Below are 20,678 nucleotides of genomic sequence, written 5' to 3' on the forward strand. Positions count from 1 at the left end.
TTATGAGGCTCTATATTTGAGTTCTCATTTTCTCTAAAACCATATAGTCATAAAATGCCGTATAAAAAACTGGCAAATTTTTAACGGAAACCTTCTATACTTGGTCGTAAAATTTAGACAATAACAGTTTATACCTTTCTAATGGAAAAATAATGGTGTCAGTTAGATTTATCGGCGATATACACTGTTTAATATCATAGCACGTTTATTGTTATTATGCGTTTGTTCGTAAAAATGATACATGTGTCAAACTCTTGACAATCTAGTAAGTATTTCAATCATAATTTAGGCCAGAATATATATTTAAATATAAAACTAATGTCCCTTTTAACATAATACAACATAATATCAATATATTTTTTGAATATAACATATTTTATTACAATCTTAATTAATGCAAATACAAATATTACCTGATACATATCCCAAACTAAAATTAAATTAAACTTATTTAAGATAATAGTAAAACTTATACACTTTATAGAAATCTATGTGGTCTCTCTTCAATCCCTTGATTTCCAAGGCCTTTTCCAGTAATTATATGCCTTCCCTATTGATGTTATTTACATTTTTCATGTTTTACTGCAAAATCTTGTATAATCTTAATAGATCCATTTGATTTCGAATTCATCGTGCAGTTCGTTCAACTTTGTTTTGACAGAAAGTCTATTATTGATAGAAGATATATCTTTGATCTAGTTGTGAGAATCTTCTGACTGACCAGTACAGTTGTTTAATTTTGAGTCTAATTTGCTCAACTTTTAGTCTAATATGATGTTTCCAATTTTATCTACCATCTATATTTTAATAAATAGCAAATCTAATGTATGGTTAATAAAATATTTAATTTTCTATTTATAATTAAAGGGTTTTTCTAATAATATTCTAATTTCTAAGTTCTAAAATTTATATAAAACAGCATTTTATGAAATTTTAAATTGAATTTTAAACTACAGATGTGCTGAAGAAATTAAAAATTGCCTTCAAGGATATTCTGGCACACACGCAGTCTTTTGTCAACATTTTCATGACCATTTTGCATAAATATATCTGAATTTTATTGATATAATATAGCGATGAAACATCGTTCTACACATAGAGTGTTGTCTCTTGAATTATTTCATGGGCTGAATGGCAATATTTCATTTTCAATTATATATTCTTGTTTCAAGAATTCTCTATTATTTTTAGGAAAAAAATCGATCTTTAATTGTTTGGTACGAACGTGAATATTTGTTTTAAAACCCCGAGGTACTTCATAGTTGAAGGAGTTTGGATACTTTTCAACAATTTCAGAGTAGTCATTCTCTTGGAACTAACTTTTTATTTGCCCTCCTATGCTAAGGTGACAGGTGGGGCAAAAATACTACTATCTTTTTGATTGCGCGTCATTTTGGTTATGTAACATTTAGCTCAGTTTCGCTGTAACCATTGCGTTGTGTAGACGTCCAAATTTTATTATGGATAAAAAATATACGCCATACGAAAGAGCTTAAATAGTGACAATATTTATGGAAAATAACCGTTCTATTATTGCCACTTTCACAAAAATATCCTAATCGTCCAGTGCCTCATAAAATCATAATTTAATGTTTACATGCGAATTTTCGACAGTACGGTACGATAGCAGACAGGCCTCTTTCTGGAAGATAACGGACGTCTAGTAACAATGAAAATACTGCGGACACATCAATTCGGAGACGTGGTTGCTAGTTACACATTACTGCAAGCAGTAGAGAGATCCTGATCAAAGAATTGAGTACAGTACATTTTCTTCTCAGTGGCCACGTCAATAAACAGATAGTCGGTTTTGGGAACGCAGAATCCTCAATTAATTCATGAAACATCAGTGCATCGACTAAAAACAACTGTATGGTATCACTCAAGCCTCTTAGTTCTATAATCACTTATATCAGCTTAAATCCAACGGACTAGCTGAACCTTTTGACCAAATCATGAACTCCTTTTACAAGATCACGTCAAGAGGTCCGAAATATGAACTATAACAATTCGAATAAAAAGGACATCCAATATATTCGCCAAACTTAAGAATGCATTCCTTGATTCAACATAAAGCCAATTTGATTTAATTAAAAAAAAAGAGACAGTCTTGTACCCTCAATATAACCAGTTAAAAAAAAGTCGTGGTCAAAAGAAACTCGTTTGGTAGGGGAAAAAACGAAAGATACGTTGGAAATGGAAAGCTACCCTTTGCAATTTCACAGTAACAGTTTTGCTAATGCGGGCTTAAAATGTTCGAAGCAATCAATGCAAAAATGTGAATTTAAATGGTTATATTAAGAATTTAATTGCAACGTTCTGACGATGCGACCATTTCAGCTTAACGCTATGGCCGAACAATAACACTGTCTAGATCAGTCGTGCTCCTGTTTCGATTGTATTCATGAATTGAATAATTAATATTTTATTAAATATTCGAAGCTATACCTTAACGAAATATGTTCATTAATATGAACGTGCTTTGTAACAATAAAATATATTTAATACTTTAGAAACTTAAAAAAAACTTATTGCATATAGTAAACATTGTTTAAAATAACCCAAAATTAAAATGATAATATTTTTATGACAGAAAGTTAATTAAATTAAACTGCAATGGGTTGGGGTTTTTTCGATTTATTTCATGTTTTTTAAAAGTGTATTCTATTTATAAATTGAATAATTAATTCAATTAATTAATAATTAATTAATTCAATAAATAATTAAGAAGCTATACTTACCTTTAATAATAAAAGTTTAATTTAAATATATTTTCAATTAAATTTGATCAGAATGGGTTACGGAATCATATATCATGTTTTTAAAAGCGAATTTTATATAAATCTCAAACGCTATTTAACAATGTATATGGCGTTTGGATCAATGACCTTTTATCACTTTCTGGTAAAACCCTAATTGTGTCAGTGTAGATTTCTGCACAGAAAACTTAACCAAATGATTTTCACACGACTCTTTTGCAGTCAGTTTTACGGAGGCCAAAACAAATTATAATCGGACGAGGCAAGCTCATAATGAACAATTAATTACCACTCCCTCCAAACACCTTTCTTATCTTAACAGCATCACGTCACTTAGCGTCAATGGCAGCTTTTTAACGATTTGTGAAGACTTTGAAAGCTTGAACAACTTTTTTCGTGGGGATTCTAAGTATAGAGTATATTTTTGTTGTAGTCTTATAGAAAAAAAGATTAAGTTAATGTGTGGTAAGGTAGCAATGATGTGTCAGCATTTACATTATTTTCTATCTGGTATTTGTTTGCAATCCTTCTATTCTCACCTCTAATCATAACATGGTAATCCAGCTCTATCGTGTAGTAAATAGTTGTATCTTCTATTGAATTTACAGTTTTAGTTACCCACAAACTTTGTCTTTTCCTATAGGACATATCGTATGTTCGTACCATGTTTTTTTAATTAATTACCTCTTATATTAGATGTTTAGTACAATTTTAATTTAATAAGGCGAGTACGAGATTAATATATCAGTATGTATTTCTCTAATATTCAGTAAAATTGGCATAGATTTCACATTTTTTAATAAAATAATAACCTAAAACAATGTACTTATGTAAAGGTGTTTTTTGTATTTCCCTAATAAATATTTGTATTGTTTAAATAAATAAATTGTTAAAATAACATTTAATGAATCAAAGACTTTTTGAAATTATTGCCACATCAGCAAAAATCCAATGGATTAGCTGAACCTCCTGGCCAAATCAAAAACTCATCCTTTTCCACAGTGTAGGAACTTTGAAATATAAACTATAGCAATTCCAATGAAGAGTTTTATAATAGAAACACCTGACATTACTTAATATTTATTTATTAATTATTTAATTTTAAAACAGCTGAAATTCTTCACGAAATGGTTCGTAACTCAATGTGCAACTTTTCTGTTATTATTGAAAATGTCTTTCTATTTATTTATTCTACGAACCTCTGAACAACCACTCATATAAACTGGTCATCACTCCAAGCATTGCATGTCAAAACAAAATCATTGACTTATTACTGACCCAAGAACACAAAGATTTCGAAGTGACGTCTTCTATATGACAAGCTCGAAACTTGAATAGTATTATATATTTGTTATATTTTCTGGTTTGCATTTTATTCATTTCTACGAATTCATCTTGTAGTATATATAGAATACTTATTTTTATATAAATTTTAAATTTCTTAGGGGAATAGTGAAGTAAAAAACCTCTTTCGAAATTGTTACTGAACCAAACAATATAGTGATAGCTATTTGGCAATAAAAAAATCCCACAGTTACCAAGAAGAATCGTAAAACTTTTAGATTCATGCCAGTTAATGTTAAAAGCGTCCTGATATCTATTTATTTACATATACAGTGAACTGGCCACCCAATATTTTGGCTGCGGTAATTTATTTTAATATTTATCACCAATTAACATATTTGGTAAGTAATTTCTTATTGATATATAGTGAATTTAATAATAATTTTATTGGAACTGCCTCGGAATTCGTATATTTTTTGATGCATTAAAAATGTAATCAATATTTAGCTTCATATATAATATGTTAATTAAATTATTCGATTAATATTTTTGTAGTATTTCAATTTTACAAGTGTTAGTTGATATATTTCAAATTAAAATCATATTTCCAACACTGTAGCTAATATTAAATTATTTAAACGTAATTTTCTGTCGAAACTCAAATTACTGTATAAATAAAAAATCAATAACACGAATATATTTGGTGTATGACCTATATTTGATAGATTTTTTATTTATTTTTAATTATGTTTAAAATAAAAACATTTTGGAAAGATCTTAATAACCTCTGTGAAAATAGAAAAAATATTTTAAAAAATACGTGGTGTTTTATGGCAAAGCCACTGTTACAATAGCTTTGGAAGTAGTAATTTCAATCTTAAAGACCAGTCTAACATATATGCGATAATATCTCTCCGACAATATAAGAAAATGAATAACTGGGCATCAATCTATTATTTCTATCAATATTTTTGTCTCCCTATTATCCTCTATTTCACTTACTCATTCATTTTTTATAAGAAGATGTTTTACCCGATTTTCTCAAAATTCCGTTTTAGTTTTTCGAATAAGATGTAATAATTTATTTCAAAAATAAAACAAATACTATAAAATTATCACAGTAACATCCAGTTATGTTTAAAAGTAATGTTTAAAAGATAAAAAAAATCCTAGAATCCATAGCAGCGCCATCTGAATCTTAACCATTCTCCAATTCAGATAAACACACAAAAAATATCAATAAAATCGGTCCGGCCGTTTAAAAGGTCAAGTGTTCTTCAGTCGTTCTATTTAACCAATAGTTACGAATTATTTCTGCATTATTTGTACATCGACCAATATTTCTAATGATTCGTCCTTAAAGACGTTTAATTTTGTTTTAATAAAAGCATTACAAACAAATATAGGTAACTTTTTAAGTTAATATTGACGTCAATTTTATCTGTACCAAAATTTTATCTATGTACACTTTGTCATATATTCTACTTTAATTTATTATATAAAAATTGTATTAATACACATAAACATTTGTGTTTGTCCACGTCCTTTGTATGGAATATCCCGTTCTAAGCACAAAAACTCAATTGTCGCCAAATGACGCTAAAATGGTCCAAAGTCACAAAAAATCGTCCCAAGTTAAAATTAACAGGAATGTAGACAAAATTTCACTAATATAGTTAAACACATTAGGAATACAACTAATAACATTTATCTATATTTCAAAATTAACAATATATAACAATAATCAAACAATATTTCAAAATTACAATATTTTGGCAATGTTATTTTTATTATTCAATATATTACTATAAATAAATACATACTATATAATATAACCCACGCTATATCACACAATTCCAAAGGTATATTACAGCAGATATGCGAGTGACCAACTTAGAAATCATCCCAGAAGACATCTGGCCTTACCCAGCCTGGTTACTGGCGAGACTGGGATCATTTTCCTTGTCGGATTTTACACTCTTACCTAGGACAATCACAAATATTAAACAATCAAAAACATACATTTACGATCATGCCCCAGCAGGATTCAAACCCGCGACTATCGCAACCGTCCTGTCGCCTTTACCACTGCGCCGACCAAGCCGGCTAATATAAATATTGGAATAAAATATTACGAGTTTATTTCGTTTTCTGTAACTGTAACACTCTGTATTGAATTATTTTTTATCAGCTATAATGAGAATTTATTTATATACTCTTAAATGAATATTTTACTATTTTGACTTACAGCCTTCTTGATAGTATAACCTCCAATTTTAAAAATATATTTTTATTACATTTTTTTAATAAGAATAACCGTTCTCACAGCCCTTTACTTAACGGACGCTAACGGGAGAGTCAATCGAAACCTTTAATTTAAAAATATCCCGCAATGAGACACTTCAGCTTACAATATTGTACTTCAGCCTCGAGCGACGAATCAATAGACACATGTTATTGGCAAGAAAACAAAAACGAAACGCCGATAATGCAATAGAATAGCGCAAAAGTATTAAAAACTCAAGTTACAACATTATTTTGGAAAATAAATCAGTGTTTGTTTCTCGGAAGCGTGAATTTAACTGGGTACTATTTCATAATAAAATGTAATGTATATTTATTGTGTTAGTTGTGCTATAGTTGAAGCAAGTGAAGCATACCGGTGTGTGGTTTCATTGAGATTTAATATACCGAAGACAATCTTGGTGAGTGCACCTTTCTCTATTTATGTTAAACGTGGACGGTAGCGAGAAAAAATGTTACGCCACATAAAACTAAACAATCTTCGGATAATATACTTTTTTCGGCGTTAAATATATTTCACATAGCAATTCAATCGACTGGAAATTTTATTTATAGAAAGTACAGCTGATTAAAAGGGAATCCTCTAGCTGATAGCACGAACATACATCATTTAAATTGTATACAAGGATCGTTACATATTTCTGACCACTTAACCACTTAAGCATCGTCAATTGTTAGGTTAAGTACACCTCAAGAAAGCCTGCTTCCTAACCAATATCATGTTGTTAGTGACTCAGTACTTTTTTATTTGTCACCAAGTCTCTCCTCCGTAGAGCATCTGTTTCAACTTTAGTTTTCAGTTTATTTTCAGTTTTTTATGTATATAATTTTTATCCAACAGATATATATATATATATATATATATATATATATATATAATAACTAGTAATATATAATTTATAAAATAATATCTTCATAATATTTTATCGTTAAATTAAATTATAAGCCATTTAAGCATATTTATTATATTCATATATGTGGTGCTTGCATGTATAAGGTGGTGCAAAAGTTCCGGTACCATTGACGCATTTTCCGCTGTGTAGCATTAATAGAACGATTATTTTCAATAAATATTGTCATCATTTCTGCTTGTTCTTTTGGTGTGGTATAAAATTTGGACGTCTACACAACATAATGGTTAAAGCGAAACTGAGCTAGTCGTCACATAACCAAGATGGCGCGCAATCAAAACGGTAGCGGGCTTTTTGCTCCACCTTAGTATCCATATATTTTAATTATTGATGAAAATGCACCAACAACAGTATAAACAAATGTTAAATAAACTAACCTAACTGTTAAATTCGATATTTTTACCATTTCTCTTCACAAACTAATATTTTTCCATTTGGTACAATTGAGTTTTCTAGTACTATATTCATATGCTAATCTAAAGCAAATCTAAAGTGGTGCTTTTGATGGCAAGAACAATAAGTGGCCTGGATTGGACTAACAAAATTCGAAGGAAATGATTTGCATACTTATTGGACGAATATTTCAGCTCAGATCTTCAAAGAACTTTCAGACAGCTTAGCGATTAATAAATTAACTATTTCCAGATGTTTACACGTGATGAAAAATATCCAGAGAGGGTAGAAATGGCTACTACATGAAATGGCTACTACATGAAATGGCTACTACATGAAATCCACACCATTTCGAATCGTTTCAGACCACGGCTTCATTTCTACCAAATAAAAGAAAGATTTCTTGTGGCAATCCCAAGCTCAAAAACTCATGAGTTAGTCCAGGAGAGTCATAATAACAATCTTGTATATAGGATGGGATGAGCAAGGAATAGCGAGTTATAAATAGCTATAACCTAATGAAACTATTACTGCAGACGTCAGCAGCAGCAGTGTAGCCAAACATTACAATTCTTGGCTATATTTTGAAAGACTTGTGAAAAATACACTATTCCAGCTCATGCAGACTTTACATTATCTGATTACTATTCGTTCAGAAGAACTGCTAAACTTGATACATTTCAAAAGTTAAAAGTTGTAGAAATTAATTCAGAATATTCAAAGTAATACTTACTATATATAATACTAATTATTTATAATTAATATAATAAATACTGTACCATTTTTCCTCAATATCTGCCTTTTTAAAAAGAAACATATAAACATTGCCAATAGATATGCAGTCACCAAATACTTTAACAATATGACGCATTTTATATGCATCACAAGAAAAGAAGATGATAAATCAAAAAAGAGGAGTGTCCTTTGACACAGAAGACGGTTGACAACCTTAAAATCACCGTACATTATAATTAATACAAACAAATAACACGTATTTATTTATTAAATATATTGCAAGAGATAAACATGCATTCTAAAAAAACGAATGACTCTACAATAATTCGGTATCGGCATGACGAATGACTAATTAGAATAGTTTCTACCGATGAAATAACCGATTCGCTATATATAGCGACAATTATCTGCTACTATAAAATAAATCGTTCTGGAGTTATATTAGTTATCTGTAACAAGACAGAGGACGCACTTGAAAACATCGATACGTATTGAACAATCCGCGTACGCAATTAAGCGTAATTAAGATAATGTCGGTTGTGCTTCGTCGTCTAGGCTAAAAATAAAACCAGTGTTTTCTTTGATCGAACAAAAAAAAAGAAACCAACTGATAACCGTTTATACCTTTTATGTGGGTTATCGTTTCGAATATCGTGTCAATGGGCTGAATAAGAATTTGTTGGTAAACATCAATGATACACTCAATAAGATTATTTTTAAATGTTTCGTCAAACATTACTAAAGCATTTGATATGTTTAGTTTTAGAGTTAATTCAAAGTAATTCATTCGGGCCGATGACATATTAGAGTCGATTAGTGAATTAAAAGAGGAGGGATTCTTCCGACCCTGCATTCGTGTTTTGGCCAAAAAAAAATACAAATAGTAGTCAGCAACGTGTAATATTCATTGACCGTAAAACTTTGACAAAGAATTTTCTCTTTTCCATTCTTGCTTACCTCATTCTCTTGGCGTACAAACTAAAAAAGACGCTTCGGATGTTCTTACTAGCACATACTCTCATCTAGCGTTGGGAACTATCTATTAAAAACAGTTGAAACAGTCGCTACCCGTAAAAGAATCGAAACAGTCGATAGTAAAAAAACTAGTAATTACTATTTTCAGTCAAATGCACGGTTCGACTGTTTTTTTTTTCAATTCGTGATGTCAGACGAATCCTTTCCTGTACAAATTGTGAGTGAAAATATTTCACTATTTATCATTCACAATTTCAATCTTTTTACCCTATTACATTAACAATCTTGAAAAATATAGTATCAAAATGCTATAATATTAATATATAATATAATGTTATTTACAAGCAAACTACCAAAAAAATCATAAAACTAGTTACATATATTACATATAAATCTATGTAAGCATAAATTGGGTACATTTTTGTCAAGAACCCAGCTAGTATGACAGCACCAGAATGTTAAAAATCAGTCGAATGAAACAAGTAGAACCAAAAATAGTAAATAAAAGTACGACTGAAACAGTTGATAGTAAATAGTAACAAAATCACTCACCATCGACATCGACCACCATTTTTAACTAGTGATATGAGAGTGGATAAGAAAAGAAGCTCAATATTTGGGTTCTGGATGAACTAAACAGTGAAACATTTAATAACTGAAGCATTTGAGCACGGGAATAGAAAGTGGATAAGGAAGATCATAAACGTTTAATGAGCTTGGAATGGAATTATCTATCATGCGTTGCTCGAACCCAATACCATAAATTCGACTCTCAGTTCAGTTACTGTCATCAACTAATACGATTGAAAGAAGCATTTAGAAATACACCAGAATTAGTCAATTGCAGATGCGTTGTCTTAAGATTTCTGCATATTTCATTGGAATTACATTTAGAATACATATTAAGCGTTATCAATTGAAACTTCTACAAATCATACAATTTGATATATGGAAAGATATCTTTGTAAAAAATAATGTTTGCCCTGTCATATACCCTCATTTTTTTAGCAAAGGGATATCAAAAAGTTTTACGATAACCAAAAATATAAAATGCCGGCTTGGTCGCGCAGTGGTAAAGGCGATAGGATGGTCCTCTTAGTGTTGCGATAGCCGCGCGTTCGAATCCTGCTGGGCATGGTCGTAAATTTATGTTTGTGATTGTCCTAGGCAAGAGTGTAAAATCCGACAAGGAAAATGATCCCAGTCACGCCAGTAACCAGGCTGGGTAAGACCGGATATCTTCTGGAATGATTTTTAAAGTTGGTCACTCGCCATATATATTATATATATACACTTTTGAGTTGCTCTCTATATGTTTTATTAAAAAATTGTTTAATTTGTATGTTATTTACTTTTATTTGTTTATAAACTCAATAATGTTTTATTACATTAAGAGTAAAAAAGCAATGATTAATTATCTGTAATCTTTTCAGATCTATTTGCAATTAATAAATATTCAAATGTATTTAACGTAAATTAAATTTATTAAATTAATATGCATTATTGCGTTATTGTATTACTATCATTAGATTGAGCTTAAAAAAAATTAATTCGTAAACTATTTTAGCATAAAAAGTAATTTGGATAAATCTATTTGGAAAAATATTTCAACGCTTCACCAGAAAAGGCGTTTTTATCTAGTGGGCGTATACGGACGGCTATATAAACAAACTTTCATACACACGAAAATTTTAAGAAAAAAATTCATTCATTTACTGAGTGTTGGGACACTTTTCTAAAGGTAAATGGAGAAGAAAAGTACAAAAAATATATTGTTTGTCGTAATATCAATATAATATTTATATTAAAGTTTTTTTTTGATACTGTACCAAAATAGGATCTATATTAAAAATAATAATGTGATTCAAAAAACAATTCAAGTGTATAAGTAATTTAATATCTTCACATTATGTTTATTGTTTCAATCTTTATTCGCTCGTTCATATTTTTGTCACACTTGAGAATGATATGGTACTTGTAATAAAAATTATATATAATAGGTTGGAGGATAAGAAATTTCGTTTTTTCTTATGGTTATTACATTTTCAAACACGCTTTTTACCTAATTGTATCTAAATTATTTGTATTGAATTATAAAATGTATAGATTGGGATTATGTAGGAAACACACATTAAATAAATGGCCGTTCTTTTTGAGAAATAGGATTTTCCATGATCATTCTGCATTATTGGAACTAAATTGAACTGAGTCATTTCCATGAACTCTCAAGTTATTGGTGTATGTTGGTATATACTTCAAATAACACCATAAAAATAAATAAAGTAGTGTTAAATTCGATGAATTGTTTTTCGCTTATTAGAATTGAATTGTTTCGCTAGCTGTTTGGCATATACCACCATATTACTGAAATCACATATAAATATCATCTAATTTATATAGAAAAAAATAGTTTTAGTTTATTTTACAATCTGAAGCAACAGCAACGATGATGACTAAAATCCACACGAAATACTGACAATCTTTTTATATATTGAAAAACACATTGCACAAATGTTACAACTAATTAATTGTTAACTGCAACTAGGTAGTAATTTTTCCTTCATATTGTTCCTAAACTCCAGATCCAACGGTTCACAACTAAAATTAATTACATTCTATACTGCTGTTTAGCAGTTGTATTACTTTGACGTTTTTAGGTCTTCGTGGATATCTTGTTACAAAGAATTCTGTTTTGACAAGTTTGAATCATATTCGAGATTGACAGATATGAATCCGGCTGTGTAGCATTACTAGACTTTGCACCATTTAATTTTATTCGATATGTCTTAGTCCACTGAATAATGTTATTGACACTGTTTGTGATCTATTTACCATTATCATCAGTAAATGTGACCATTGTTACTCTTTCATATTTAAAAATATCACTGGTACATAATAAGTACAATATTGGTCCAGAAACATTACCTTGTGGTATATCCGCAATGGGATTCATATATGAATATTTGTCTCCGTATCTTATTCTGAATGACGAATTAAAATTTATAATCTCAATTACATCTATAATCTGATATAATAGTCGTGACAATAGTCGAGTGTATACTTCTAAATCCAAATTAATGAGTTCTCGAACAATTTGCATATGACTGGCAGTAGTGATATTGGTCAATATGAAGTTTTATTGTTGGGCGAATAATTTCCACAATCTTCCACTATGTAAGCACATATTACAGTGGCAGTACAAGTTTTATTATACCCTAGATCTTTTCTAATATTGAAAGGTATCTGAATTTTGTTAATACTTTCATTTCATTTTAATTTCCTTAAAATTTGGGTTTTCACTTTTCATTTCAATTTGGATTAAGTTAAAAAAACAAATCCGTTAGAGAGTGAAGCTGGAAAGTACTTGCTAAGTACTCAGAAAGTAGTTATAAGCCTTGATAAGCCTACCATTTTTTGTCCAGTGTATATTTTCTTTAAGGCTAGTTTTGGTATTTTTCTCTTACAAAAAGATAGTGTTCAGTCCCAGTCGCTAGATAATCCATTAAATTCTTTAGAAGTTCAGAAAATATTTCATTGGTCAAAATACGAATTTAAGTTGTAGTTATTTGTAATTTATTAGTACATTTGTAGGAATATTCGTCTGGTCGGTCGGAATATGCGGCTGTCGATGCCATTGTTTGTCCAAACACTCACTACTATTTTGTGGAAGGAATTCGCACAGGAACTGAAAATACTGATTGGATGAAAACACGTGGTCGATAGGAGAATAGACAGGATATTAGGTTAGGTAAACGAAGTACACAAGCGCTATGGACGTCGTACTATTACAACGGATAGAAGAAAGAGAAAAGAGAGCGAGACGTCATCGTGGTGGTCTTTTATAGCGGGGAACTGCATGGTTCTAATCCACCAACGTTCTCAACCTTTGAACTTGATGTAGATGTAATAATGGTGGCCTAAAGGGTTGTAGCGGTGGCTACACATTCTAATCAGTTTGTTATCAGCTTTGTTGCCATTTTATCATCAGTTTATGATTTGTTTCTGCAAACTCAAAATGCAACAATTTCAATGACTAACGAAATCTTCAAAGTGGAAAAACGCTGACTCCAGGAGAGAATATTTCTGTGTCTGTGTGTGTATGTTTGCACTTCAAATAGACCCGTGGCTTAAAGCAAAGAAAAAAGTCACGTCCCTGTATGATCTTATCCCAAAACAACTGCGAATCGAACACATCAAATATACTTTTCAAACGCAGAAACAAATAACTTTTCGATTTCGAAATAGAATAAATAAAACGCATCTCGCCCAATCCTTCCGATCCTATTCCGGCCATTCGGTAGATGCGAGCGGAGACGGGAAAAAAATACGAATCTCACTTACCGAGCAGGTCCCGTTTACCAATCTTCGCGATTTATTATTGAATTTACGGGGTGCCTCCTCCGTGTTTCTCTTTTTTCAATAGGTGACGTGCGCGAAAGGGTGCCTGCCTGCTAATGACCCATTCAGACGGAAAACGTATGCCAGAAAATAAGCAAAAACTAAATGCGATAAAGGGCGAGCACGAAATCGTCGAAACACCTGGCGAATAAGCATCTTCCAGATAATTAAAGTATATTGTAGGGAGGCGAAGAGCGGCTAATTTTGTCTAAAGAGGGCGTAAGGCCGAAGCGTGAGCTCACTATGTTTGTAGAAGTAAAAAAAACGAAAGAGACTTTTTTAAATAATTTAATAAAATAGAAACCTTACCGTTATTTTTTTATACGTAGGTTGCTATTTATATGTTCAAATATGAAGCTTCAAAGCTATGCATGTCAAATTTTACGAAAGTAGCACTGTTATAGATCTATACCTCTTTGAAAATGTTAAGTTTCGTATCTGAAAACGTGTATTTAATGCATGGATTAGTTTTCTTATTGAATCAAAAGAAAAAAGCCTCTGAAAGTTATCGTTTGCTGATAGAAACTTACAGAAAAACGACGTTCTGGTAGACCGTAAAAGTTTTAATATGCGAAACTTCCAGAGTTATTGGATAAAGACCCAACCCAAACTCAAAAACAATTGCAGCAGCGTTGAATGTGGACCAAAAAACGATTAGTTACCATACATATACCAAAATTCAACCAAGAGAATTTTGGTATATAACTAGTATAAAGCAGATTGAAGATAGGTCCTAAGACGCTACCTTGAACTTCTGTTTGAACTCCCCTTTTTGTTTAATTCTGAAGAATCTATTGGAAATATATGAGATTAATATATCTACATATTGATTTGGCAGCATATTATTTAATTTATATATCAAGCCCTGGTACCAAACCTTACCAAACACTTGTGCCAAACTTAAACTTGTGGTTTCTTCCTCGACCGATTATTGCACCACAAATTTGATTTGTCCAACCAAGAATTTAGTTGTTTCACCACGTACTTGGGTTGCTTTACCATAAACTTGGGTGTCCTTGGGGTCACGATTATGGTCTGACTGGGTTAATTGCGGACGATATCCGACCAACATTCACATTCAATTGAAACCTTTATTCATATATTCCTATTATAAGTTCTCAACAGAACCCGCAAAAGAACCCAGAACTTAGCGTTAGTATATATTTACAGCACTTCTCAGAACTATATGGTGAAGATATTTAAACCTTTTTTTTGAAATTTTGATTTCTCCACTTATTTACAGAATATAATTCGTTTTCTTTGTGTGCCAAATTTGATATTTTCAAATTGTCTTCGTAATATTACATTCATAAAATAACATTTGCCTTCTTTAAACAGTTTACACCAATCAACAATTTTTACCCTGGAAGTTAACTTAACTTAACATGGTTTGCTTCGATTGGTCTTTCTTAAAGCTTCGCTATGATATTGTTATGACTAACAACGATTCCTTTGAAAAATGGATAGGAACTGTTTATTTCAGTTTTTAATTTAACTACTACTAACAACTTTAAATATATTTATAGTAGGCTTGGTGGAGAAGTGGTAAAGGCGATAGCACGGTCCTCCTACTGTTGCGATAGCCGCGAGTTCAAGTCCTGCTGGGGCATGGTCGTAAATTTAGGTTTGTGACTGTTTGAAATTTGTGATTGTTCTAGGCAAGAGTGTAAAATCCGACAAGGAAAATGATCCCAGTCACGCCAGTAACCAGGCTGGGTAAGACCGGATGTCTTCTGGGATGATTTCTAAAGTTGGTCACTCGTCAGTCGGTAGGCTGAGGACCGTGGTTCGGAGCCCACGTTAAACTTTAGGCCCAGTCAGGATAAACCCACAGTTGGTAAAAGGAGACTTTAAAATATATATATAAAATATATATATTTATAATATTTTTAAATTTCTTGTTAATTTGTGAGTTTTAAATTATATTTGCATTTCCTTAAAATTATTATTTAATTTTAATAATTTTTTCACTTATGTCAATTTAAAGTTGTTTACTTAATTCGCATTAAAAGCCATAAAATCTGTTTATATATTTGCCTCGTTTGAACGAAAAAATAAACAGGCATAAACGATTTAATCATAAAAAAGCAATTTGAAAAATCCTCTTTGTAAAATATTTATACAGAGCTCGAAAAAAACGTATATCGACGACTACATAAACTTTAATACATATTAGGAATTCGAGGGATGAACGTTTTGATCAGTTTGTCGAAAAAAATCCAGTTATATGCTGATTGGGTGATATATTGGGACATTAAATTTATTCAAATGACAAAAATGAAGAAAATATATACAAATAAGGATTTTCTCTACCAGCCCTAAATTCATTATATCGTTAAGTTTTTATGCTAATGACATTAACTTAAAAGAATAATTTATATATATTAAACAATCACATACATAAATTTACGACCATGCGCCAGCAAGATTCGAACACGCGACTAACGCAACAGTAGGTGGACCGTCCTGTCGCCTTTATCACTGCGCCAACCAAGCCGGCTAGAAGAATAATTAAAATAAATATGTATACACACAACAACAACTAATATTGAGTTGTTATCAAACTCTCCAAATAGATTTGATCTTAGATCACTTTGACTTCCTTTCAACTAACCAGTACAGTTGTTTAATTTTTAGTTTAATTCGGTCAATTTTTTGTTTAACATGATGTTTCCAATTTAAGTTTTATTTGGGCAGTATTCTAGGCTAGAAATTAGAATAATCTCTCTTTTAGTTGTTTTCAAAGATATATAAAAACAATTTTAAAAACATTAAACGCTTTCTTTCGAGACGATTTTGATATATCTCAAGTTATACTGAACAGATATACTTTGATATAAGCCTTCTCTATAGTATATTCAAAGTTTTTGTTACCGCGATTTGTAAATTCGTTTTAAAATCAGACAATATTTTCCTTCTCACCTTATCCCAGTTAAAAAGTGATACAATGCTGTCTGATTAGTTTGAATACATGAGAGAGCTAATGAGCCTGTCAAAATCGTCCATTTGTCAGACGTATCCAAAATTCTTAAAAGGAATAGTGATAAGAGGTTATAACTCTAACCTATAAACTATAGTTGATAACGGTTTTGTTCAATTATTTTATTTAAATTAGAATTTTGTTGTTTGTCAAATCCAAACTGAAATAAAATTTAGAATTGATGAGGCAACATTGCGACGTTTTGATACAGACGAATATACAAGATAACTTTGAACAGACTATATATATTTTTCTTTAATTAATTGATTCTTTGATGACCGAGGAACTAAATTAAATGCTTCGCAACATATAACTTATATTAAAAGTGTATAATTACCAATATTTTATGAAAACAAATATACTTATCAACAATGAAAAAGCACTGACAAAAATCACCTTTTCATCTTCTCGTACTCAACTATGTAAAGGAAACTGTACGTACGTTGATATAAACTCCTCGATCCTAAGAGAGACAGAGAATTGTAGCAACAAAAAAAAATTAAACAAAAACATATCATTTTATTCCCACAGTACATTATCAAAAGCACTTACTGTATATTCAAAAATAATAAACCTATCCGTTATATATTATAGATTTTAAGCTTTTTCTTCTTTATCTGAAACGCGGAAGTCCCCACTCTTTTTTCTATCGCCGTGTGAGTTCTATTAAAATTACAGACGAAGTTTATGCGCAAAGGATTAACAACAGCCTGTTTATCGAAAAGATTTCCCATCAATTTCCTCGCCATATAGTAAGCTAAAATCGTTATTTCATTTCCTTCACTCGCGATCTAAAGCGCTTCCAGCCTGTCTTTCTGTTTCGCTCATAAAAATATTTGATGCTGTTTACGTATTCAAATTCGGTACCAAGGATTATCCTATTCGAGTTATCGGACGGCTGGTATTTCAATGAACCAAAAATGGAATATTAATTATATTTCTAAGATTCAAAATTAATTTCTTCGACAAATAGTAGGGCGTTAAAGTGAGAATATTATATGGATAATTAAAAAAAAATTAAAAACATGCATTAGTGAAGAGCATTCAGATCTGATCAATGATCATTCAATGGGCATCAGAAGTACCATTGTTCAGAATTGTCCTTTAGAGTCTGTTACCATCCAATTCTATAATATTGTCTTTATGGTTAACGGAACTTATTGCCGACCGAAACTATCATAACATCCTGTGACCTGAACGACACGACAATACTATGCATACACGCAGTTTATTTCAAGATGTTATGTGTTTAAAATACCAATTTACTTGTTCATTATATTAAGAGAGCAACTAAAGCTTATAAATGATAGAGATAGACTAGCAATCTCACGGGTTGCTTCATATTCTATGTTAACAATGAACGATGTTGTTTCTGCAGCTGAAGTAAAAGCAAATGTAAGAAATATTCAACGTGTCCTACATGATGCTAGACATTTAAGGAGAAAGAACGCTCAATGGAGACCACCTCTAAGTGTATACCATGAAAAAGAATGCCTACAATTCGCTGAAGAGCATATCTCATTGGAAAAAGGGGCGTCATGCAATGTTTTCGGAAAATAAGTTCAATTTGGATGGCCCTGATGGTTATAAGTATTAATGTCATAATTTAACAAAAGCCCAAATGATTTTAAGTCATAGACACTTGAGTGAAAGAATAGTTATGTGTTGGACTAATGTAGGTTTTAAGACAAAAATAAAATGCATTACTGGGAAAATTAATAAAATTGATTGACGAGTAGTTGGTCAAATTTGGGATACAATTACCGGTCCGAATTATATTTTTTAGGAAGACAATGCTGCTATTCATACTACAAAACTCGTTAAAGATAATTTTTCAAAACAAAATATTCAAATTTTATAGTAGCTAGCGCCCTGTCCTATTTTAAATATTATTGAAATTTGTTAGTGTAAGCTAGCACATGCTGGATACTCAAAGGGTAAACAATTTAACAATGTAGAAGAACTAAAAAGTACTGTCCAAGATGAGTGGAGAAGGTTAGTTGCCGAGGAGACTGATTCAAGTGAAAAATTGAGGAAAATATGCCCATTATTGAAATAAAAATTTGAAATATTGATCAGTCCTTTTTTATTCAATCGTATAAGAACCTATAGGTAAACAGTAAGTGTCTCTTTATAATGTTTACAAGAGTACCATGACTAACCGTTTTTAATTCTACAACCTAAAAGCTGAAAATATATCTTTATTAATAGTTTTAATAAAGAACGAATGGTGTGCTAAAGCTTTGCCGCGAAGTTAAAAGGAGATCTGTAGAAATGATAGAAATGTATTAAAAGGAATTTACTATCTTGGTTCCTCTTAAAATGGTATGTCTGGAAATAGGAAAATATATTAGCCCTCTAAATTACTTTCAAGGGATTTTTTAAATTTGTGTGCAATGTATTTTATTCAAAGTATCATCCATCGATAGCAGGCAATTTACTGATTCCAGCTCGAAAGAACGATGTATCTGTTGAAGCTATCCATGAAACATATTTTATCGACCTATTTGTTGTCCAATTTGACCCATATGTAGGAACAAGTAATAATCTGAAAGAGCAAGATCTGGAGAATACTGTAGCACCCATTTTAATAGTTCTAAGTATGTTTTCACCGATCCTGCAACATATGGTCGAGCCTTGTCGTGCTGAAGAATAGCATTGTTGTGTCTTTGCTGACTGTGAGTGAAGCTTCAACATGAAGTTGGTGACAAATGTACCCGATACGATTTAATACTCAGTAACACTATCTGCTATAAATCTTTTTAAATTACTTTATAGACCAATATATATTGTGATATACTTAAGAATAATTCTACAATATTCCTCTTACAGATTGCTTTAAGAAGTTATTGGACACACTCGATAAACAAATCCAGTATATACAGAACACAAGCCATCTATAAGATTCATCTATTTACTAATTTATCTATATTAGATGTAAGAGGCTTCATTCGAATAACGAAAAGGCGAGCAACAATCAATAACCACAAAGCAAAGAAAACCGGAAACGCATTTTCTATACTTCTTATAGAAAGAACCATCGGCGAAAGAGTAAGATTCCTTCGTAAAAAGCCCCGGCTCCCTTTCATCTCGAACCTACTTCGCTTTTTTATCATTCGGACCTGTACAGATGTACTCCGACAGGAACAACATCATAACTTCGTATCCCCGAAACTCGCCGGACGTCCTCAAAGGCGCTTTGAGTGCAACCGGGGGCGCAACGAAGACACCGGGGGGCGGAAAGGGGCGGTCCGCGGGCACAAAAGGAACGTCAACCATCCGTGAAATGCCGATGGCTCCATAGTTTGCAGTTTGTCCGGGAATTTTTGCCTTTCGCGGTGGATAATTCAACTTTTAACGCAAAGAAGAAATCCCGAATATTCTTATCTATTTCTCACTACGTTTTATTTTATTAAACAAACGAAATTCTACAAAAATAATACTATATTACAAGTATAAAATTGTGTTTGGATAAATATTTCTAGAGAGAAATTAAAAACTAACAAAAGCTGAGCTATATGACCCGATGAACATCAGTTATAATATGGGAAAGGGTTTCACAAAAACACGAAAAGTATTAATTTACTTGAAAACACTGATTTTTTTACGGAAAGAAGAGGCGACTTGTTGAAAGCGTTCTCACTCGTTCACCATTCAGATAGATTAGAATAGAGAGCCGAATAGTCAGAGCCGTATTACATAATACCGCCCTCCTAAAGAAACGGTCACAGGGTTGTACGTGGTCTTTATTCCGTCTGGACACCTTATAGTTATAAAAATTGTGTTTGACCATCGATTGTACCTTCGTCCGCTAGTTGTTCTTTGAGTATCTTCGAAATGACACTGTTTCTACTCCATATTGGTGACTCCATATTGAGTGATTCTGTTTAGTGTTATTGAATTATTCAGTGTATACAGACGTTAATGATGATGATTTCT

General features: G+C 31.3%; 1 protein-coding gene across 5 annotated transcripts in view; it reads left to right on the forward strand.

The window, feature by feature from the left end:
- Window positions 1–20,678, forward strand: part of Dh44 (corticotropin-releasing diuretic hormone 44) — a 124,487-nt gene that overhangs the window by 82,421 nt on the left and 21,388 nt on the right. The window contains exon 1 of one of the 5 annotated variants that reach the window (XM_076414701.1): window positions 6,607–6,748. The exons of 3 other annotated variants lie outside the window; for them this stretch is intronic. In XM_076414701.1, coding sequence (XP_076270816.1) covers window positions 6,653–6,748 — 96 coding nt within the window. In that variant the 5' untranslated portion in view covers window positions 6,607–6,652. Of the gene's footprint in view, window positions 1–6,606; window positions 6,749–20,678 lie in introns of those variants that run through there. One more of the 5 variants, XM_076414702.1, reaches the window with a different exon arrangement.

Source organism: Rhynchophorus ferrugineus, unplaced genomic scaffold, assembly GCF_030347505.1.
Source record: "Rhynchophorus ferrugineus isolate W39M unplaced genomic scaffold, kcgeb_rfMv2 rfM9, whole genome shotgun sequence".
In the NCBI taxonomy this organism is placed as follows: domain Eukaryota; kingdom Metazoa; phylum Arthropoda; class Insecta; order Coleoptera; family Curculionidae; genus Rhynchophorus; species Rhynchophorus ferrugineus.